This window comes from Dicentrarchus labrax, unplaced genomic scaffold (assembly GCF_905237075.1).
Source record: "Dicentrarchus labrax unplaced genomic scaffold, dlabrax2021, whole genome shotgun sequence".
Lineage (NCBI taxonomy): Eukaryota > Metazoa > Chordata > Actinopteri > Moronidae > Dicentrarchus > Dicentrarchus labrax.
In genome coordinates, this window is record NW_026136707.1 from 19,114,833 (window position 1) to 19,139,538 (window position 24,706).

Consider the following 24,706-nt stretch of genomic DNA (forward strand, 5'->3'; position numbering starts at 1 on the left):
TTTCTCAGTTGCCAAAGAATATTTGTTGTGACACAAGAGATGGATGAAAGTATCTACAACAGGTATTCAGATCTAACAGTGACGCCGTACTACTGCTACAGTTTACACTCAAAGCAGCCCATGGCGACCTGTGAATCATCAATTGATAGCTGCACCCCGCACTGAGTTTCATTTATAACTTGCTCAGATGAATTGCACAAGATGGCATTCTGATGAGAAAACAGATAACAGACACAGGTACAAACCCATTATAGTTTTATTTGACATACAGGTGCTTTTGGTTCCTAGTCAAGGAGCTTTACTGAGAGCACAGATTCCATTTACACAAAAAGAAAAACCAATAGTAGATAAGATTGATCACGTATCTGGATAAAACTAGCTTTTGTCCAAGACATACAAAACGTGTTAATGGTTTTCAGTTCTCCTCAGTACTCCTTTGATTCACAGCATGCAGGCTCTCCTACAGCTGTCATTTGCAGTGATTATGAAGATGTCACAAGATGGCAATAGCAAACTCACTTTTACTTTTTCTTTACAAATTCTGCACCAAATAAAATAAAGTAAAGAGATCTAAAGAACGGGAACAACAATAATAAACAATTGTTCTACATAATGTTGCAAAATCTACATTCAAAAACCAAGACGCGCAATGTTGTACCAGGGCCCCATTAAATAACCATATCAACAAGCACATAGTATAACGTCTTTGTCTCTCTGTCCGTCTGCCTGCCAGTCCTCCACACAGTCAGACAAATTCTCACTTTGTTCTTCGGTCCCAACAGCAGTCTCAGAAGTGTCTCCTGCACTTTTCAATAGAGACACTCTCAGTGGTGGAAATGAAGGAGTAGAGCCTACAGGGTACCAAAAAAAAAACCTTTTTAAAGTCCATAGTGGCCCAAGCCTTGTGGCTGAATGTGCCCCATCCCGCTTGTGCATAAACATTATATTCAAATCATACAGGTAGCAGCAACACCCCTGCAGAGAGGGGTCGAGGGGGGTGAACAGTGGGTGCGGGTGGCGGCGTTTTGGAGAAGGAAGAATGGGATGATATCAGGAGGAGGATAGGGAGGCGCTAGACTTTGTCTTTCCAGAGCACTACTGCACAAGGCCGACTTCAGGGGAAACTGGTTCTGTTTCATGGCCTCTGCGATGCCTGTGCTCCGTTTTGTTCCTGTTATCAGAGTCTTCACGTTCACCTGTGTCTCTCTCCCTCTCCCTCTCTCTCTTCCTCTCCCGTCGCCCCTCTTGGTTCTCCTTATCTTTGCGGTTGTTGCGATTCCTCCGTTCTCTTCGCTCATTCCTTCTCCGTCCTCCTGGAAGTTAAGAAAAATGATAAAGATTAGTGAAGTAGAGAGGATGAAGTTCTCAATATTCTCCCCATCAATTTCAGGAAGTAGTGTTCAGTTGTGAAATGTTTTACTTTGCATCATTTCAGAGTGTTTTAAATAAAGAATGTTAAAAATAAGATTTTAATTGATATGATGCAATTAATACAGCGGCAGAAAATGTCCAAAATGCTTCATAATTCAGTCTGGTATGATTTGAGATTTACAGGACTCATATCAACTAACCCACATGTCAACCTGTAATTAATGAAAACCAGAATATATTAAAAATATGTGAAAGTAGCAAGACTTTTTGAGGGAGAGTGAACACACTACAAATACATGGCATGGTGCAACACTGGGTTTCGTAATGCTCTGTATTTACCACTAGATGGTAGTCTTTAACCACAGACTGGAGGCCTCTCCCCGTGATGAGCAGACCATTGTCCAAAATAGAAAACCTTTAAATAAACCCCCAATTTATCTTTTCTTGCAACACCATCTCATAAACAAAACCAAGAGTTTTGGAATGCAGAAGGTTTATCTCAGCTCGAGCTACAGTTATTAATGATAATAACAAGATCCACCCCCAGGGAGGTTGGAGACAGGACCTGCAAGTGAAAGCAGAGGAGGCCCTTTTCCTGTTGTTGTTCTGCTGCTGTTCATGTGTGAGTGGAACAGAGCAGCACGGCCTGCTTGGCTGGTTGGCCGGCCAGTCGGGGATTGTGAAACTGCTGAAGTAGGCAGTAGGCACAGACACAGGGAGAGAGAGAAAGAGAGATAAAGCGCAAGAGAGAAAGAGTCTCTCTCCTGTCTGCTTCATGTTCGGCCCCCATATGCTCATCCTCTCCCTCTCTGTCTATTCATTAATCAATCCCCGGGCTCTGATTGGACCATGGGCCATATCTGAACCACACATTCTTGGCAAGTGATACCAAGTTCTACCTGCCGACTGTGTTTAATCTACCTCTAGAAATAAGGGCAGGATAAGAGGACAAGAGATGGACGTGAGTGCATATGTGAGCATGTGCACAAACACAGTATGGGGTAGCACAGTGTTCACATAGTTTAATTGCAAGAAAGGGAAAAGGAATTTAACTATCAAAGATGGTTAAGATAGGTGGCTGCATGGATGGATGGACAGATGGAGTAATCTGGTGCATTGACTCATTCGGGGTCTGCCCCCCATCCTCTATAAACACAGGAAGTCCCCTTCGCTCTCATTGTTTTCTCTGTCCTGACACCATTTACAACTATTTACAAGTTCAGTGGATTAGTCATACTGTAGCCCCCGTGCTTTTGTCGAGCCAGAGGAGAAACCTAATCCATGCCAGTGTTGAGATGATTAGGAGAGTGTTTATCAAACCAACCTGTGTTTGGTTAGTTTGGAACAGTTTCTGATGGACTTTTTGTAAACTGTGTGTTGACATGTGTGTAATGGTCCCCAAATGAGACACCTTTGGAGGTTTTGGAACATTTTCAACAGACAGTTAGCGCATTCCCAAAAGCCAAGTTTTAATGAATAATGTCATCAAGAGTTTGGGTCTGGCAGTGAATGAGTGGTTGACTTGGGAACAACACATGAAAATCTCCTAGTAATTTTATGAACTCTGGTTCCAGTTCATAAAATTACTGGGAGATTTTCATGTGTACCTGCAGTGATATAGTTTTTGCCTTAATTAAAAGTTCTGCTCTTAAGAAAGCAGCATCAACATCATCAATTAGTCCTGTTTCAGCTGAGACTTGTACAATATGCTGTAAAGATGCAAAAGCACTTCACAATCTTATACTGAATACATTTTTCTTTCAGCTGGTAATGTTGTTGTGAGTGTTTTTGGGGAATCCACGTGTCTTCAACTGAAATGTATCCAAAATTGAACATACAGGATTGCTCAGCAATTGTAAAACTTTGTACACTTATTTTTGCATAGACAAATGATTTAAACTATTACTTCATATTAAATTACACTAATGGCAGATACATGAATCATTCCTAGCCATATTAGGACATTATATTTGTACAGTCTGTACACAGAGTGGGATGTAGGGTCATTGTAGGTCTGAGTATTGAAGAAATGCAGTCATGCTGTGTTATTGAAATTCACACTCACTGTAAAAGTAAAAGTAAATACCATTTTTCAAGTGAAATTATTGTGTTTGGACTATTACATTGATGTTGTATGGGCATCCTATTGGTACACATTGAATTATTCTAAATGCATAATGCAACAACCCTTAGAGGAATAATTTGACTTTTTAGAACATAATATTTGCTTTCTTGACAAGAGTTAAATAAGAAGATTAATACATTCTTATATCTGTCTGTTCAGCTGAAACCAGGATGCAATTAGCTTAGCTAAGCATAAAGAGTGAAAGCAGGGGGAAACTGGTAGCCTGCCTGTGTCCAAAGTGTAATAATCCACCTACTAACACACAGTTAATGGTGTATTTCTTGGCCATCAGCAGCTGGGTGCAGTGACTTCCTGATGTCTCCACTGGTTGTCTGGAAATAGTTACAGCTAATAACTCTCTGTAAAGCCACAACTTTCACATTTCTGTGTTTGGATTAAACAACCAAGATACAATGTGTTAGTGAGCTTTAGAAATGCTGGTAGGCAGATCATTAAACCCTAGACAGAGGCTAGCTGATGTATGCTAAGATAAACAGTCTCCTGGAACTAGCGTCAATTTTTTTCATCCAATTCTCACTAAAATAGAAAATAAACATGTCAAACTATTCCTTTAATGTAGTTTCACTTGGTGTAACTCCCAACGCTATGAAGCAACTGAAGCAATTATATAACCCTTGAGCACTGTCTATTTGTTGTCTAGCCATAGCTCATAAAAGTAAGTCCAAAAGAACACAAAGACACTGATAATGGTGTTATATAAGAGAGCGAATATAAATATCTGTGGTCACTCTTTAACCTGTCCTCATGTGTATATACACAAAACACTACATACTCCACTTAAGATTTTGTCATTTGCACTAGGACTGTAAAATATGTCTTATGACCAATACAAAATGAATATTGACATTGATTTCAAATGACAGTAATCCAACCACCGCCTACACTGTACCTTATTTTAGATTCATCATACAATCGGTGCCACAGTCAGCACACAGATGACAAGTACTTGTCATCAGTACAAGTTGAGACTATTTGTTATAATCTCTAGTTAATGAGGGAGAATGTATGCAGAACTGTGTTATCCTCTTCATCCTGTGTGATTCCTGCTCAGTGGAAAGACAGCCACAACTGTTGACCTGCTGAACTGTGGTTGTAGTGTAACTGCTAGAAATCTGTTGCAGCGCATTAACAGGACAGAGTCAGTAAACTGTAATGAGAGCACAGAGAGGGACACAGAGTGGGACACTGTATGTTGTGTGTGTGCTGGCACAATGAGTGAGCATGCTAGTGAAAGAGACATGAAGAGATAAAGGGAAGCAGTATAGGTGATGAATAACAACCCAAAGAGAGCATTTAATGTACTAAAGAACAAGGTGAGAGTAGGAAATAGACACATGAGAGAGCAGAGGGCCACTGAGGGTAAGGGGAGGTGTGTGTGCGCGGTTGGAGGAGCACTGTGTGTTTTATGGTGGCACATCCTCTGTGGCAGGCGTTCTGTCGTCCGGGGAGCTTTTGGCGGGAGCCAGGCTGGGATTAAAGGCTATGGGCTGTCCCACAAGTGGAATGCCTGCCGCATGGCCGCCAGGATGTCATGAGGGGGGCTCTGGGTGTGTCAGTGTATGTGTGTGTACCAATCCACCCTCACTGAATGGTTGATGCTAGCTTGCTTAACTGTATGTTTCTTTATGTGTAATAGGTCTGTGTGTGTGTGTGTGTGTGTGTGTGTGTGTGTGTGTGTGGGAATGAAAGGGCATGTGGTCTATCCGACTACAGAGATAGAGAGATGAACAGTAGGTCCATCGAAGGACAAATTAGCCAGCACTAACCTTAGAGAGACAGCAGCAGATGAGGATGTGTGTGTAAACATACACAATCTCTAGCTGAGGATAACAGAGGAACAGAGCCAAGTTTTTCTGACTCAAAGGCTGAATATATCAACATGTTTCCTACAGTTTTACAACTTTTCTGATGTGATATCTGTAATTTAAAACCTTGTTTAGTGGTCAAGACCAACTGATAGTTGTGATTTTGCAGTGGTTCTGTAGAACTGGGGGCTGAACCAGCTGGAGGCTAAAGTCTACAATTATAGGAATAGCTTGACCTTTTGGGAAATGTGCTTTCCATTGAGACCACTCTAATAGAAGACCTTGAGCAGTGCCAACAAAGTTAGAGATAAAACAACTTGCCCCTTTATGTTTGTAGGGATTATGTGTTAATTAGAGAGCTTTAAAGGTGCTAGTAGGTGAATTTAAAAACATTTGGACAGACTAGCACTAGTTTCCCCCTATTTAAAATTCTTGATGCTAAGCTAAACTCATCATCTGCTGGCTCAACTGACAAACATAGGAGTGATATTGATCTTCTCATCTGACACTTGACAGTAAGTTTTATTTGCCAAAATGTCAAGACAAATCTGAATCAAAAGTGACATTAGTTTTAGCTGGAGGAACTTGAAATTGTTTTTAACCTAGGAAGGAACATAATTGAATGCTAAGAAATGGATTTAATCATTTATGCTTTAACAAAAGTTACACATTGAACAAGGATGAACATGTAGATTTTAAAAAGTATGAAAGTATGAACAGTCTTAAAGGACAGGTTTTCAATTTTTCAAGTCTGTCTTAAAAGATATTTGCGCGCCCATGTGAACACTGAAACAGGTTTTTCTTGCCGTAATCATTCCACATGTTCATATTGAAAATTAAGAGATCCCTCCAAATGAGCTTCCAATGCAAAGAGCAGAAACTGATCTGACTACATTTTAGAAGGGTTTTGGGTTGAAGAAAGTTAAAGTTGATTACGTGTAAGTAATAGTGATAGTTGAAGAGGATGAAATGAGCAAAATCTCATGCGGAGGAGTAAAATCGATGTAGCAAGGACAAAACGGGAGGAGGAGAGGCAGGGAAAAGGGGGAGGAGAAGGCAAAAGGAGAAAGTGCAGAAGAGGAGGAAAGGAAAATGAGGAGGAGGAGGATGTATCAGTGTCTGAGGGCTGCTGGAGGATTACCGGGGGCTCTCTGAGGTCGGACCACTGACCCCCTAGCGTGTGCAGAACGTAAACAGCGAGGAGAGGACGCGCCGAAGCAGATAATTAGCTCTCATTCACCACAGATGCTCTCAGAGCTGGGGCAACTGGATAATTGCAAGCAGGGGCAATGTCAATAGATGGGGACTGTAGTGTTTGAGACTACACACACAGCTTTCTTTCTTAATTTCTTTCTTTCTTTCTTTCTTTCTTTTAATTCACCTCCCTTCTCCCTGTCCCCCCCCTCTCACCAGGCTCAGGCTAGATCAACAGAGCCGTTGACTCCACACTAAAGTCTCGGCCCCGGCACGACTGACTGGGAGCGCCAACAGGGAGCTTATATGGGGGTCTATGTTTTCTTTGGTGTGGTAGGGAGTGTGTGTGGAGGGGATGAGGATGGGGGAATGGATCAGTAGAGAGATACAGATAGAAAGTGAGAGACAGAGAGAGAGGGGTTGACAGAGGGCATATTTCACAGTCTGCCTTACAAATCACGTCGACCCAGTTGACTCTCTTCACAAATTACCACCAAGAGCAACGTCTGTGCAGTTATTTTAGTGAGACAAAGACAGCATGTGTGTGTATCTACGTGCACGTGCGTGTGTTCGGTGTGCCCAAGTGTGCATTTGTCTGACTTGTTTGAAATGGAGAAGGTGTGTGCATGTGTTGGTTTGCATGTATGTGTGTGTATTGGCAGCTGTGGGGATAAACCAATACTGATCCCCTGGTCGCCGCGTGCCTCCCAGGGGGAGGATGTTGATGTTGAGCTGGCTGTTTCTGCTCCAGAGTCAACTGCTTTTCTGCTGCATCACACACACACACATGCACAGAAACTCGCACATACACACACTGTTTGTTCTGTAAGTGTGAGGCCCCAGGGAGCTGGATCTCAGCCTCCTACCCTGTCTGCGATCTGTCATTTAACACTGCAGAGCCCAGGGTAAAAAACAACCAGCCGTAGCTGCCAACCAGCTCAGTAACCACACACATGCAGTACACACACAACACGAAGCGGTCATAAATGCACCACAACATTGTGTTTTGTAAAGAGACGAGCCCCGTCTGAAAGCAGTTTTCACTCTCTTCATTAGAAATGATCACGCTATTCCCTGTTTACTAGGAGCAGAGAAAGCGGTTTTACTGTTTAAAAATCCAAAGAGGTCTCATGGGAAACACACAACATACCCATTGCAACATCACACATGTGTGTTCCCACCACTGTCCTCACTCTAACCACAATGACAATCCTCTGAGTAAACAGTCGTAGTCCTGAGCGGAAGAACGTCTAGCTCTGATTGTACAAGCTGAAGCAGCAAGGTCTGGAATTCATAGAGAGTAGAAATCGTGCCATGTGTCACAAATCCAATGCTGGCAGTGAGTGTCTGTCAACAGCAACTACTATAGACAACGTCTAGATTGTGCCCATTTTTGTGGGCACATTCTGTGTGCCATTTTTTTGGTAGTTTAAGCTCAAATGCTGGATCACAAGGATCTGGTGTCAGGGTTTGACACATAGCTGGAACACAATCACTCTGCAACTTTGCTACGGTATTGTTTTCTTTACCTTGACATTTCTTCCGCTTGACCGGGCACTTTTTGATCTCTGAGATATCTGGGCAGGGGTTGCCATGGGTTGAGGGTTGCTGGAGAATCTGTCGTGTGCGGGTCTCCTGGCCCCGCTTGAACCCACAGTTTCTAGCAGGCCGAGGGCATGGGCTCCACTCACTCCACTCACCCACTATGCAGTGCACTGACAGGGGAAAAATTGAGAATAGAGAAGTGAAGATGAGAAACCTCAGTGTTAAGTCATTTTATGTTAACACGTTAAAAATGTGGTTACTCTCTTTTCTCTACATCAAGGGCCCACATGTTGCATGGACCCCAACTAACAGGATAGGTAGCTATCTTAGGCTGTCTTAGGCTTTTTTTTATGACACATCCACACACACTGGACTGACCTTTTTCTGTGCACTCCATGAGGTTGTCACTGGGCTCGTAGTCCTCTGGACAGACTTCGTGGCATCTCCCACTGAGTTGGTACAGGCCTGGCCGGCACCGCGTACATGTCTCACTGTTCTCACACGACTCACACTCTGCAGGGCACTCTGCAAAGACAAAAGTTATGTATCTGTGAATATAGTGACCCCATTTAACACATGACAACTTCATTCCAAAGTCAGAATTATTTGGTAAACTCTGCATGGCTAATGTGGAATAATACAAGGTAAATAGAGTTACTCACTGAGAACACACTCCCTCTGTGTGTCGCTGTGGACCAGTCCTTCAGGGCAGTTCTCCTGGCACTTGCCCAGGTGAAGGTAGAATCCTGCTCGGCAGCGTGTGCAAAAGTTCTTGTTGAAGCACGAGTCACACTCCGACCTGCACTCTGACAGAGAAACACAGACCCACCGCCAGCGTTTATTTAAACCATACAAGTTATCGAGTGTATCCTGCCTGTTAAATATACAGGGTGTCAGTGTGTGTGTGCATGCCCAACTGGGAATACAGTCAGGAATATAGGCCACTGCAGTCAGATTGATGTCTTACAGGGTGACTTATGATATATGATTTTAAGTAAAGCAACACTTGATTTAATTTAATGTCACCAAAAGGAAACCTACTTAACAGGTATCAGGTTTTGGAGTTATTGGAGGACATACTGCATGTATACATAATGCTATATTTCACAAGCAGGTCTTGAAACTGTTGCTTGTAAAGAAGTGTATATGGAGGGAGGACATATATTTTGACTTGGACCTGATTATACTTCTTGTGCTTATGCTTGTCACGTATAAACACACTGTTAAGAGGCCACATTTAACTCAAGACAAGTCTGAGATATTTTTCTGTGTGTGTGTTTGTTATAAGAGAGGGATACTGTATACTTAATCTTATGCCCATCCATTCAGAGGACAAATAATTACACAGAAGTCTGGCTACTACCAATCCTTTAGATTTCTGTTCATTTTAATTGGGAACATGCAATGCAAGGGATATTTTCATCAATATTCTGTTATCATTCTTCCATACAACCATACCATACAGTTTATGTTGTTATGCCTTACTTGTGCAGATGTTTCTTTCTGGGGAGCGTGTGCCATAAAAGCCCAGAGGACAGGAAGTCATGCAAACCCCGATCTGCTTCATCCCAATCCTCTCCAAATGCATGAACAAGCGCGGCTTGCAGGACAGGCAGCCATTGTAGTCAGAGCAGGTCAGACAGCCACCCTGCTGGCACCCTGAGCTCACACCAGAGATCTCTGTTGACAGGAACAGGGGGATGTTTAAGCATGGATTTCATGTGGTATAATAGGAAAACTAAAATCTCAAGATTACAAGTGGAATTTATCTTAATGGATAACTTGAGATCACAACATTTGATAAGTGCCCCAGTACAGTGCCGGACACTTTGGAAGTATTTGTAGACATACCAGCCTCCCAGGAGGCAGGAATTCACCTCTCTGTTGGTGCCAAAGATGAACACAGTAACCTTCTGGCAGCCTTTTGGTAAAAGTGTAACTAATATAGCACTAAACCATTTCAAATAAATATTCAGTGTCCTCATATTTTCTTTCAGCCAGGGGCGCAAATACAGTCCCAAGAAGTCCATTTTAAATCATAGACAATAAGACACCATAAATAAAAACCTAATCTAAAAGTTGCCTATGTGTACCATATAATGTGACTATCATTTGTGCAGTATAATGGAATATTTTATTTTTTGTAAACGATTGTTGTTATAGGGCCCTACACAAGACAGAAACAAGACAGGTAAAATAGATAATGTAAGGTAGAAAATTCAACCCAGACTGTGGACTTTATGAGGGTGTATATGTTTTAAACAATGCATTTTCAGTGAAGATGTCAGGTCAGACCGTCCCTGTCCTCTAAAATACCAGCATCAGTATTTCAAAGGTAGCACCTAGCTCTTGATGCAATGCTGGATTTTTAAAGAATTCTTTCATGTTTCATGGTGGACCAACAATGTTACATTATGACGTTAGTGTAGGTTGCATCTCGCCTGTCACTCTGCCAGGTGGTAAACCATTCTGTAGGTTTATGTTGCATAACCAGTTTCAGTAACAGAAGACAAGAAAACAAAAGGCCGATGGGACTGTCATAGGTGCCCACAATTCTTTTCAAGCAAGGAAACAATCTGAAACTGCATTTATTTCTTCACATTTGCTACAAATTGAAAAAAAGTTTATTATTTTCTGTATTGAAATATTCAATCAAGTGTTGTTGTGTCATGTTTTTCAAGAATGAGGGCAAAGGAGAAACAGGAAGATCTACTGTAACATGAAGGATTATTATTCCACATGCATAAGTGTTTAATTACAGTATGACTAATCACCTACTCTCTCAGCACAGTGATTGATAGCACAGTGCACATGACAGCTATTTATACTATGTTTACAACCCAGTTCATGTTCATAAGTACTGTAGTGTTTAGTTTATATTGATATATTTTACTGTTTTTTATCATCCCCCGCTCTTCACTAATTTGTGGGATGATTCACCAGACTTTGTCTGCAATGGATAAAAGCTGTGGTTGTAGGTTTGAATCATTTTAATTGTATGGTGACAGCCTTGTCACAGTCATTTTAATGTCTCCCAAATTACAGCATGTGTATTTCAAAATGATAGTGTGTTTAAGCTCATGATGAAGTATGGTATACAGGTATATGCAGTGCTAGTAGCATATTGTGGAAATACCAAAAAACCCAACAAAATTATAACCATTCCCGTCTTCAAGTCTTAAAGAACTTTATTGCTGTCAGTTTCCTCGAAAATAATCATCCTGTTCAGTATCTGATTGCACTTCGTGGACAAATAGTAACAAAGATGGTTTGGGTGGTTGTGTGAGGATGTGTACTGTATATGCTGTGAAAGAAAACCACCAGATACACCATGGTGTTGCATAGTTCAGAGAGGATATTTTTAGCTTCTGGTCCCAACATTTCAGTAACAGTAAAACATTTTTATAAGGAAATTAACTCACTCCTCTGTTACAAATATGTTGCTTTAGTTAAATCAAGAAAGTGGTACCACTCTTTTGGGAATTTGTCTGCTTATCCAAGCAGGAGTGACATCAGTAACACAGAGTCAATACGTAGGCCATAAACATGAGAGAAGTTCCATGTTTTACACACTTGTGCACCCATACTGCATTGATACTTCATCCCAAGGCAATGGTTGGATAATGTTGCAGTAGTCACACATGGTAGGCAAATTGAAAGCAACCCCTGTAAACACCAAAGCAATTGTTTTTCCTCTCCAGCCTTGAGATCTCATGCCACTGGTTTAAGCTGGCCCTCTTCCTTCTTCTCTAACTTCAGGGTTTAGCTGCCAGTTTGCCACAGATCAAGGATGCTTTGTTTGAAATATCTCGACAATCTTTACAACTGCTGTCCATTTGCCCACATGTGTTCCTGCCAAGCTGCCCTGTTTCACAGAAGTCTTAAGACGCAGGAATCTGGCCTTGCCCTCGCACTTGCACCGACAAAACCTCAGTTGGACAGTGGTATCTTGCATAACATACCAACAAAGTCACATATGAATAAACACATTCACATGCCTGCACACAAACACAGATGGTTCACGGAGAAACAACACAGACGTAATGTTTTGCCTTAAAGCTGCAGTAGGTAGCTTTTATAAAAATAACATTTTATCATATCACTGTGGCCTGACAATAGCACACGAGACAGATAATCGGTGACAAAAATCAGGTTCCTTTGGCTCCTCCTGGTGCTAATGGCATTTGCAAGAATCTGCTGTGTTTGAATGAAAACAACCAATCAGAACCAAGAACGACTGATTGATTGTTAAGCCGCATTCCCAGGTCATCAAATACCGATGCTGAGAATGAAACCAGCCACCAACCCAAAGCATCGCTCTATCATTCTTGGCTCTGATTGGTTGGTTTTATCCAGGTGTGGTGGATTCTAGTAAATACCATTAGGAGCAGTAGGAGGAGCCAGAGGAACCGGATTTTCACAGATTATGTGTCTCATGTATACAACGGAGTATTAGGGCCAGACTAAGAAAATGTATTTTTTATTTTTTTGGAAATTACGAGAAGTCATAATATTACGAGAATAAAGTCGTAATGTTACGAGAATAAAGGCATAATATTACGAGAATAAAGTTGTAATGTTATGAGAATAAAGTCGTAATAATACAAGAATAATGTCATTGTTTTAATGAGAAAAAAGCTTCGATAGCGTCATCAAGATCTGACGTGACCAGCTCAACCAAACAGCAGCCTCAGCCTGAGCCCAGCAGCCGCTGTTTGTATCAGTCGTACCGTACAGTCAACAGGTAGGCTAACGTATTGATAATTTTGTCATTAAACAGTTTTGCTGGCTGAGCCAACAGGCTGACAGTTCTCATAAAATTACTACTTTATTCCCGTAATGTTACGACTTTATTCTCGTAATGTTACGACTTTATTCTCATAGACCTAATATTATGACTTTATTCTCGTAATTTTCCAAAAAAAAAAATTTTCTCTTAGTATGGCCCTAATACTCCATCGCAATGTACTACTGTCAGGATACACTGAACGTTTCAGCAAATATGACAAAAAGTTAATTTTATAAACATTACCTACTGCAGCTTTAAGTACCTATCTATGTCTACCTCTGCACATGTCCCATTATGTGTCACACTTGATTTCACTTTAATAATCTGTATCCCATGTTTAGCTTTAAAGCAAGATGTGAATCAACCCATCTTCATTGAGCTGACTTTTCTTGATAAATTCTAAAATATATATAATTACCACGGTGAAAGCCGCCACATGCCTTCATTTTTGGATGCATCATCACAGACCACAGACAGGAAGCTCTGAGCTGTGGCTCAGTCTCTGTGTGGTAATTTTGGCCAGTTGACTCAATGGTCATTGACTCCAAACTCACTCTTACCCCCTTCTCTCTCTGAAGTCTGTACTCATTCACCCCTTCACCAACTAATCCCTCCATCCTCCCTGATATCTCTGGAAGTGTTAGATATCTTCATCCTTGGAGGAAGTTTGGATTCTTAGAAGCACTTGTCAATTAATGGGTACTGAGCCAGTCGAGAAAGGCAGATGTTTACTGCTCACTGTAGAAGATGAACTAAACTTTCAGCTTCGACATTGCCATCCCAAAACTGAATTGCAATATAGTTGCGTATGTGGATATGCTGTATAATATAATGGTTTCATATAGCATATCAACATACACATTTTCAGCATCACATCACATCAACAAAATGATACTAATATTAAAAATTCAAATTTCACTGAAATCACAGTTTCTCAGGGCGTAATAAATAATAAGTAAGAAACTGGAGTGCTCTCAGTAGATTCCCCTGCGCCCCCTCCCTCTCTCACACTGTGTTGAGAGGCTCTTTAATGGTGTTTAGGGGGAAATAAACATTTAAAAGAGAATCTGTGTGTCTTGGGGACAAAGCAGCACCTACAAGATCTACAGTATATATCCCACATAAGTGCTGCACAAGAAAGAAATTTAAGTGGGAATAATCAGCCTATTACATACAGTAGGTACATTGCGTTGTCTTTTATCATCACGACTAATGTCTGGGGTCATTATATGTCAGTTTGCTGCAGTTTGAATAAGATCTATGAAGGCTGTGTCACCCTGCTGAACAGCAAAAGGATCCACGCTTAGTTCTTACGGTCTGATCTAAACTACATTGAACAGAGCTGCCAAGAGCAAAGGTAACCCCAGGACCCCTTTAAAACTATGTAATAAACACATCGTTAACCCCGGATGCTCCAACCCTCTGCTTTTTCTTTTTTAAATTTCCACTTTGGTGGTCATGAGGAAAAAATTAACAACAAACAAAAATGGTCCACTTTTGGGTCCAGACTATAGATCGGAGAGAGAGAAAGAGAAGTTTCAGCCCCAGGTGGCAGGGATAAAAACATCACTTCGAAGGTCTGTTAGTGTAGATCAGACAGTTTTCGGCCACACTGGAAAGTGATACATGGAATATCCCAGTTATCACTTCTCTAACAGACTTAGTCACAGAGCACATCTGGAGACCTTCAGTGATAAAGAGCGCATAGGAAGAATATAAAAATATACTGTATTGATACTTATTTCACGGAGTTATGTAAAAAGACTGGCCATAACTCAATGAGACATAATGTTGGACCCCAGGGACAAGATATATGGGAGATGAAATACCATCAGACTTAAGTGTTTAAGTGTTTTCAGTGTGGAACATCTCTGGTGTTTTGATGGAGCCTACTGTCAAATTTACATGAAGTCAGATTTTGAACAGTAATAAGAACAAGATGGGATATGATTTCAAATTATAATACCGAGATGAATCTGAATTGAAAAGCCCATTCTGTGTGATCTGGGCCGACATCAGAAGAAACCTTTCCCCATAAATTCCAAAACGTGGCAGTGTAGGGAAATAAACTGAACACGGAGGTTTCTTCACCAAATATGGGAACTAAAGCTGTGAATATAACAGTGATCAGCCCTGATACCCGGGCAGTGCGCTCCGTGCCTGAAGTCTGCTGCTCTGGCCGCTAGAGAGCGACGGGAACCAGGAGACTGAGTGCAAAGAGCCGCCACTCCGGGCTTCAGGTGACAGGCAGAACAATTAGTCAATTAATCCAATTAAGGTTCAAAGGAGACATATTAAAAGTGGACAAACACATGGGGAAATTACTTAAGGAATCATGGGACCATACAATCAGCATGCCGAAATGCCTCCCCATTTTACTACATCAATTTAGTAAGTTAAACATTTGGAGTGCATGAACCTCATAGTTCAGAAAAGTGGGGTTGAGAGTGAAGAAATTGGTGATAATATGTTAATTATATGGATTAGGCCTAGCTTTAATAATAAATAGTCTTATAATCTGGGAAATCAGAACAATCACTATCATATATCTGCCAGAAGTCAAGTTTTCATGTAGATTTAAATTGTATAATGGAAGAGAGAAAACAATAGCAAAGAGCAATTTATTTAGTCATATCTAGAAAAACTCCCAGCGCTTTAATTGTTGTCTTCTAATTTAAGGCCTACTTCACTGACCAAATAACAATTTGTCAGTCACTTAAATTAGATTTAAAATAGCCTGAATACTGGATCCTCAGTTTTTTTATTTATTTTTTTGGCAGAAGATGATTGTGAAATATGTAAAAATCACATGAAGCTGAAGATTTTTGTGACTTGACGCATGTCTGAGTAAAAAAAAAGAAGAAGAAATGCTGAATTAAAAATAATAATGATAGATAATATATACATAAAGTAATATAAATATATAAAGACCGAGCACCAAACACCGGGCAGCAGCATCGTACTGCACTTTAACCTACTCACGTTTATGTGGCCGGTGCCTGGAGCTGCTGTGCTGCTGACAACCAGTGTAATCCATGCAGTGCAAGATGATCCAAACAAAGGAGATCAGTTGTAATTGCATAGTAGCCCAGAGATGAGACTCGTAAAGCCAATGTCAATGTTCACTAATCACTTATTGGATAGGATTCCGTTTTTTTTCCCCCAGACGGAGGCAGAGTGTGGAGGGTAGATAATTCCTAGACACAGCAGGACCCCCAGCTATGTGGTGATATGTGGTGATGGTAGTGTACGGTGGCCCAATGATGCCTGGGCCGCTTAGACTGTAACATCCTGGATAGGATCTTCATATGTGCCAAGAAAGCCAGACTGAGTCAGGGATCCGTTATCCGTGCTGTGATGAAGAACATTCCCTCCAAAAATCAAAAAACAAACAAACACGCCAAAAAAGTCGACTCTCATCCGGTGCGACCATTAGTGTAAGTCAAAAAGATGAATAGAATTATTATTTATGGCTACCGTGACTCTCAAAAAGTTTGAGATATAATATCCATGTGTGGAACTCCAAATTGACCTCTCTCTCCCCTCTCCTCGTCTCTCTAAGTGGAGATGCGCCGTGCGTCCCGGTGTATGTGGATACCTTAACGTGCCAGGCGCCCTGAGGGTCTCGGCTTCATCTCAGCATCAGCTAAAGCACAAAAAGTAAAAGCCAGCACAGGGACCAACTCTGTAACGATCTGTAAGTTGAAGGTTTCGCAGTTCTTTAGCCTGTCAAACACACACCTCCTCTCGCTGTCGGCGGCAGGCAACTGAACCAAAGTAAATCTCCGCAGTTTCAGCGCTTTTCTGCTTTGCGTGCAGGACCCATTCACTCCCCTCCTGCCGGCCGGCTGATGACTGCTGTGTCTCTGTCTCTCTTTCTCCGACTATGAGCTCCAAAGTTTATTTAGAGGGCAAGCCCCCCGCGTCAGAGAGAGAGAGAGAGAGAGAGAGAGAGAGAGAGAGAGAGAGAGAGAGAGAGAGAGAGAGCATACTGAAGTTATTTCAGCGAGGGTTTAGAAATGTGTACTGTAGCTTCTCTATGATTCCTGTCTGTCATTGTGCTTCCAGTGATGCTTTGAATGCACATCATTCAACATGAACTGATTGTGAAGAGGATGTGATTGGAATATGGGTGGATTCACCTGCTGCTGTTTTAAAAGTGATGGAAATTAGTTTTCCATAGTTAAACTGACAATAGTGATATCTGTGTGAAACAAATATTTCTAAAACTAACAGAGGAAGGTTTTTTTTTTCACGCCATAAATAACATTATAATCAATAAAGTCCTTGAAAAATATTTTAATTTGGTTAAACACACTATATCATCAGGGCTGTAATGAAAAAGAAGAGCTCCATTATGGCAGCAGGTATTAATCAAGATGTTATTTTGTGCCCATAGATTCCTCCTCCTTTGACTTCTTTGTGTGTTCAAAGAGAGAAGTAGCAGGTTGCTTATTCTGTGTGAGGTTATAATTCATCCACCTTGACACTGTGAGATTAGTACAGATATTACTGACTTTACAGTGGCCATATTGTAATGTCATTTTCTTAAGGATATATTTGCAGATATGTTTCTAAAATTACTCCCGAAATGGGTCTTTTTATAATAGATTAATCAGTTTGAATAGTGAACAGTGTGACTTATGTTCATTTTCAATAATGACATTTGAGATTGACCCAAAGATGGGTCAGTGTACTAGAAAGTAATTGTCTCATGCACCAGGTAACGTATCACCAGGTAACGTATCACCAGGTAACGTATAGGATACTGTGGATAATCATTTAATTTCAGTGGTGGTGATGGTTTGGAATGAAGAGAGAAAATCCCAAACATCAAGCAAAGAAGCAGCAGCATCTCCTTTTATTACCTCTAGAGGGAGTTAGTTCCATTAAAGCTTGAGGCACATTGTCATATCAGACAAGCATGGGTATCAGTGAGGTAAACTGGAGCACTTGACCTTTCCATGCAGAGCACACATGATGTTGTTTGTAGTGTTACAATACAAAGCTTAAGAATAAAAAGTAGCCACTGAAAATGTAAAATATGTTTATAATACATTAAAGAATTGACAGAAAAGGAGCATTCAGGACTTGTTTCCCCAAATAATAACAGCCTGTCCTTCATCAATCGCTGCTGTGGATAATTTGCCAGAAGAGCCTCAGTCGGCAGGTGTATGACTTTGGGTGATAATTGGTCATAAATGCAGAGACTTATTTGGCGGATTGTGGCCTCTGGAGCAGAGCAGTGTAAAGGGGGGGGGAGAGACTCATTTGTCTAACTAGTGTGTTGATGTTTAGAGGGAACAGTATGCACGAGTCCAGTGCTTCTCCTTGCTGTGGCTTCTGGTCTTTCATCAGTCACTGTGCTGAGGAAAGCAAACACAGTGTGGGCTCCTTCTTTATGGGAATACCTCCTTGTTGGCCCTGTACTAACTCAGGACCAGGACAGTGAAACATACCAGAGATTGATGCATTGTTTTAAACCCTTTTACCTCCACTGAGGCAGGCTACTGGATCCAAACATTACCCAGGATATTAAGTGATGCATTACGCCTGTGCCTCTAATATGCAAATGTAAAATGACATTTTTTGTAGATTTATATTTGAAGGAAAGCCTTATAATGCCTCTATTAAACTGTCAGACAGTGAAACTAAAAATAGGAAAAACTTTAAAGTATTATGATGAAATATTATGAAAAATTATGAGATCTCCTCCCTCCCTCTCCTCCGTCCCAGCAGTTTGGTGTAAGGGATGTCGAAGAATAATGCTTGTCTTTGTTTCCCAGTCTGAACTAGCCCCACCATTCCCTGGGTGTAGGACCGTGTGTGTGTGTGTGTATGTGTGTTTGGATATGCGTGAGTGTGTGTGTATGTGGCACTGGGGTGCGGAAGGTTAAGGTCACTTGGTCAGTCCCTGTGACCGTCCAATGAGAGAATCAGTCGACACCTGTAAATGAAGTCGGGCAGGTGCATAAACCCTCCCGACCAGGGATGGATGCACACTACAACTTTTTTTTTTCTTCTAATACCAGATTTAGTCCTATTTTAGCGTTAGTCTAATCTAGGCCTTGAGCTTAGGGGCGCATGAGAGTGTATGGCATCATCTCTCTTGACAAAAAGTTTGGCACAAATTCAAGCTGACACAAAACAGAGTTATTTTGTCTTTTGTTCATTTTTTTTCTGTCTTTCACTTTCAAGCTAAGTTTTTTTTTTTTTAAACTGCACTAATAGAGTTTTTGGCCACTTGGGGGAAGCCCACCAAGCTGTACACATAACACTGATATATTATCAGGTCTTATAGCAAACATGTTAGCAACAGTTGCCTATATACATATGCGCCAACATTAGCCTTCATTTGGAGTCGCGTCTCTGAACTCCAGACAAATATAAGTCCAGTATTCAACTTTAAATAGTAAAGTTGCGAGCCATAAAACCAAAACACTGAGAGTTGGATCATAATTGTCTTTACTACAAGCGACAAAGGGAGTCATTTCCTCCATTGTTAATATAAAAATATTAATTAGGGTGGTGCAGTTTTTCATCCAGTAGCACTATGGTGCAGTTTATATGACTGGGTCCCTGTTTTGTTTGATGCATCAACAAAGGACAAGAAGAGGTGCCAGCTAGTAAACACGAATGTAAACAATTCTGCAAATGTTTTACGAGGTAGGAAAGGCAGTTGACATGTTTGTTAGACCTCAAGGGTACACACAAAGAGTTTTGGTGAGTAATGCTGAATGTAAACAAAACATAGCGAAACATTTGTTTGCTCACAAAGAAATGCCACAGGGCACCTGTGAGGGGAACGTCATCATTCCCTGGTTTAAGCTCCAAATATCATTCAGTTACCTTGTTATATTCGTATGACATTGCATAAATCCTTTTACCTCTGCCTTATTAAGAAACACGTGCTCTTAATCCTCAACCCCACCAGAATATCAAACACACCAATACACCACAAAGCTCATGCCTGTGATCTGCAAACTGTTCATTCCCCGGCCTATGACTCATAAAATTCCCAGATGACAGTGACAGTGTTGATCCACTGTCCTGTCATCAGCTAATGAATTAGGCCGGGCTCAGTGTGGACAGCAAGTGATAGCGCGTGCCTCACTGGGGTCTGTGAAAACACAGTGGCTCAGTCTGTGGCCTTATATGCAGGTTTTTCTGACGTTGCATCTATTAAAGCTGCAGATATCCCAGTGGCAATCCTGCACATTCTCTCAGCATGAAGCAAGCAGAGAGAGACAGTGACACGGGGCAGCAGAGGGTGTCCAATGTTATGAAAATAGACTTGTGTGAGCACACACACACACACACACACACACACACACACACACACACACACACACACACACACACACACAGGATCTAGTCAAGTTCTAATAAATAATTATTGATTCTTGAAATTCTATTGTACACACAGACAGGGAGGATTAGATTAATATAACCGAGGATAAGACAGGTGCATGTGTTGTGGGCAGGTGGGGCAACCTTATCTTAAATGTGTGTGTGTGTGTGTGTGTGTGTGTGCTTGTGTGGCTGCATGTCTGTGTATACTGGGGTGATTGAGGGGATCATTTCATAGTAAGAGGGATTGAGAAGGTAGTCAAGGACAGATAATCACTGTGAGCAAGAGCTGTCAGCTGTACACACAGAGGGAAAGCAGGTCAGAGTTTTGTATAGAGAAGGTCAAACGAGAAGGGTACTGTGTGTGTGTGTGTGTGTGTGTGTGTGTGTGTGTGTGTGTGTGGGGTGGTGGTGAAGGGGGGCAATTATCACTGATTCACCAACTTGACCTGTACTGTGATAAACAGCACGTCTAAAGCTCCCAAATGAACAGGTTTTATATTTTTTGATTAATCTTTACGGAAACATCCAGAAGCAGTGAATTTCTGAAGCCTTATTGTCAACATGAGGTTGCCTGGTGACCAGCAGAGATGCCAGGAAGTCTCTGCACCCGGCTAAGAAGTAGTTTGACACATAATTCCCCATAAAACTACTAAAACTAGCCTTTGGAAAGGGCCAGGCTAGCTGTTTCCACTTGTTTCCAGGATTTATGCTAGCTAAGCTAACCAGCTCCTGTCTGTAGTTTTTTATTTACTGTACAGATGAAAGAGTGGTATCGATCTTCTCATCTAACAAATACGTGCATTTCTGAAAAATTCTAACTATTCCTTTAAGCAGCTTCTTATTATGCATGTTAGCACCACATTCCCCCCATGTGTGTTTGTTTATGAATGTGTATTTGCATGTGTAAGTGTGGAAATACCAGCTTCATGTATGTATGTTGTGCTTTACTGTGGAAGTGACCCCAGGAGGAATCCCCTCAGCAGGCCTGACTAATTTGACCATGAGCGTGGCATTAACTACACATTCCTTCCGAAGCGGTGTCTCCACTTCCCTCTCCCCCTCGACAGCAACACTTAAATAAACTGAGAGCAGGGCCACCGCTTTCTGTGCCTGACCCTCGGTGTGACCTCAATTGATGTATTTCCTCTTTTTTTTGGGCCTCAGTTTGAAAGAAAAAAAATGTGACCAGTGAATCGTCAAAGTGACTAGTATGACAGGAGGGGGGTAGAGTAAAAAAAGTCTTGAGTTCACTTGAGTTGGCGAGTTGGGGGGGCGGCGGCTTCTTTATCCTCAAAAAATTAGAGGAAAAGTCAGTGAGCAAAGCCAGCCACCTTTTGACAAGAGTGAGAAAGTTTATGTATTCTCTTCCCTCTCTTGCTACCCCAGTGTTGGGTTTCTTATGAAGCTGTGGAGAGACAATGACAGCGTACTGCGGATCAAACACTGCTACCCAGGAAATTTTAATCACTGGAGCACCACCAGCTTTTTTTCTCATCAGTTGTTGCCAGGCAACAGGTGAGGCAGACCCCAGATATTCTGTATGTGTATGTGTGTGTGTGTGTGTGTGGTGGGGGGGGTATTTCTGGGGAATTGGCGGGGGGGTATAGAAGAACCTTGGGGTTATTTTATTAATCTGCATGGGGAGTCTTTCTTTTTCTCCCTGATAGAACCCTTTCTTTAAAGTCTGCCCTCCACTTTTGTCCTGTGATCCTTCAGCTCTGCAGGGACCCGTGTCAGGCATCCCCCTCAAAGAGAACTTGTGTAAGAGTAGGTGTGAGAGATACAGAGTACTGTAATCATTGTGGAAAGTTTGCAAAGCTGTATCACTCAGAACAATCTAGTTTGTCATGCAAATAATGTAAATCATTTTTGTTGACTTTTTACAGAACATATGGTCCAGGAACAGCCCTCGAGAAACTTCAAGATTACTCACTATAGAAAGTTGAAAGAAGGCAGATGGCCTGAGCTTTATTTTTCTAGCGAACAATTTCCTCTCAATCTAAGAGGTACTAATGGAAAGACCCTGAATTAAAACATGTGTGAAAGTACAATTTACCCCTTCGTTTCTCACCCAGCCAGAACAACCCCGGCGAACCACACTGAAAAGAGAATTTGTCTTTTTATGAAGACAATTAATGAAGACATTTTTCCATCCAGTAAAAAAATTAGGACTCTTTCCCTCTTCCAGCAAAGCTCAGTGTTGGCCAAATCTCTTCTGCTAGAGTTACCAGTGGCTGATGTTAGGTTGTTGATTTCAGGAACTGTTGAGGCAGTGTGGTTTTAACAGTCAACAAATAGCTTCTCAGATGTTCCAAACATTAAGACCCTGGAGTGACGCCTCTCCTCTCTCAAATGCACCACATAATACCATGCTGGAGCACTTTTGAAGCATAACTTCTGAATGTTGCCTCTTTGCACATTGTTTTGAGTTGATTCAAGGATCTTGTTGCAAAGGAAGTATAATTTACAATATGACAAAATTGTATGTATAATTGCATACACAGAAACTAACTGTTCCATACTAAGCCAAGAGCAGACAGCTTCCACCTAATACAAACAGAATTCTGATTTCTTCTGAAAAGGGGCCAACAGCCATGTTAGCGCCTCTGTGAGGTTGAACTTAGGCACAGCTGAGATAAATGCTAACATCAGCATGCTAACATACTCAACATACTGGTGTTTAGCATGTGTAATGTTTACCATGTTCATCTTCTTAGTTTAGCAAGTAAGCTTGCTAACATTTGCTAATTATAACTAAAACAAAGTACAGTCAGTTGCAGGGAATGGCATTAGTTTTGAAGGTATTTGGTCATAAACCAAAGTATTGGACCAATTTAAAATTTGACCTTGTGAAGACCCTCGAGAAAAAATGAGGCGTTCATCAAAGTTATTAAATTTCATACTGTGGGGAGGATGAATGTGTGTATCAAATTTCATGGAAATGTATCCAAAAGATGTCTCTAAAAATAAAAAAAAATGTCAACTTCATGGTGGCAAGTCAGTGGGATCCATCCTCTGGGGAAGATCTGAATGAATACCTGTACAAAATTTCATGGCAATACATCCAAAAAATTTCAGTCAGGGCTGGCTGACATTGTCATCCCTAGAGCCATGGTGCTAGCATGGCTAAAAAAACAACATGCAGTGTTTTTCTAAATGTTTTGTATGCTGAATAAAAAAACAGATGTAGGCCTATGAGTCTTTGCTGGCCATATTTCCCCAGAAGTGGTGTATAGAGATTACATAATACATTTGTAAAAGTCAGAAACTCAAATACAAGCAGGCTGTGATGTTTATAAAGAAAATAACATCAATTATCTGTCACAGCTCACATTCTGCTTAATTTTAGTCACACATTGTTATAGTAACCAACAAAAGAGAAAGAATCTGTCTTCCCAGAGGCCAGAGGCTCTAAAAATGAACAAGTGTTGATTATTCGCACACAAGCAATCCATTTCATGTTTGAAAACCAGTCATATAAAAATACCCAGGACCCATAAAACAGCAGGATTCAAGGGCTGGTGTTTTTATAATTAAAGCCAAAGCTCATTCCTGCTAATGACCAGAGTAGGACTGTTTAGCAGAGACAGTGCTGCACACAGGCTTAATCCAATGTGATCGACAGCGGGTGCAGAAAATAAAATAAAGTAAGATAAATAAGAAAAACAACAACAACTTGGAGTCTAAAAAATGCACATGAGGGAGGGTACAGTGTCTTTGAATGTGCCTGTTTTGGGGCCAAGCCTGTAAGTACAGTGCTGGTCTGATTGTAATTTGGCATTCTGTATGGTTTGAGCTCATGGACCAACTCAAGCAGGGTTTATTAGTCCTGGAGTGCTAACCAAAGTTTCCAAGCAATGTATACAGAAAAGTAAAGTGCTATACTTTATAATGATACATTATAAAGAAATAATTCATTCCAATGAGTATGCTACAATATACATTATATAATAAATCCTTTTTCTGGCATATAGTTTCTCACAGTATATATAATGTGTCATATACTGTATTGTTATCTGAAAATGTTTTATATTAGTAACTTTCTTAACAGCCTTGTTTCACTTCAATCAAAAAACATTTATTACATTATTGAAATCTGAAAAAGTCTCATAAAACCTCTGATGATGTAAATAAGTTGGAAAATATTTTTAAACCCAAAGGCAAGCTTGTAGTGGTTCAATGAGAATGAAGAAATAAAAATCACCAATGTTTGCAAACATTTTTTAAACATCAGCAATATGAACCACAGCAGTTATGGTGAGGTAAAACTCTGAAGTTGTCTGTGGTTTTTCCAGAATATAATTGTGTTTTAAATTATAATCACCGCCCTCATTGGAGATGATATTTCTTCTTCCTCCTGAATGTGGTCCCTCAGTGGATGTGAAATATACCTACACTATTTGCTCACAGAGAACTTGAGTGGAGCTGGACAGCACACATGTTCGACGTATGTGAAGCACATGAGGCCAGTAAAACATAACTTATCCTGCATCTGACCAAGGA

The 24,706-nt window shown here is 40.9% G+C and overlaps 1 protein-coding gene across 1 annotated transcript; it reads right to left on the reverse strand.

Annotated features, from left to right (window-relative positions):
• Positions 1 to 238: 238 nt before the first annotated feature.
• On the reverse strand, positions 239 to 16,738 carry rspo3 (R-spondin 3). Its single transcript, XM_051407034.1, has 6 exons — positions 15,833 to 16,738; positions 9,547 to 9,741; positions 8,724 to 8,867; positions 8,440 to 8,586; positions 8,046 to 8,231; positions 239 to 1,313 (listed from the first exon to the last, which is right to left on the reverse strand). Exons 1-6 carry the CDS (start codon positions 15,930 to 15,932, stop codon positions 1,096 to 1,098), a joined length of 990 nt encoding a protein of 329 aa, XP_051262994.1. The 5' UTR covers positions 15,933 to 16,738; the 3' UTR covers positions 239 to 1,095.
• Between the last annotated feature and the right edge of the window lie 7,968 nt (positions 16,739 to 24,706).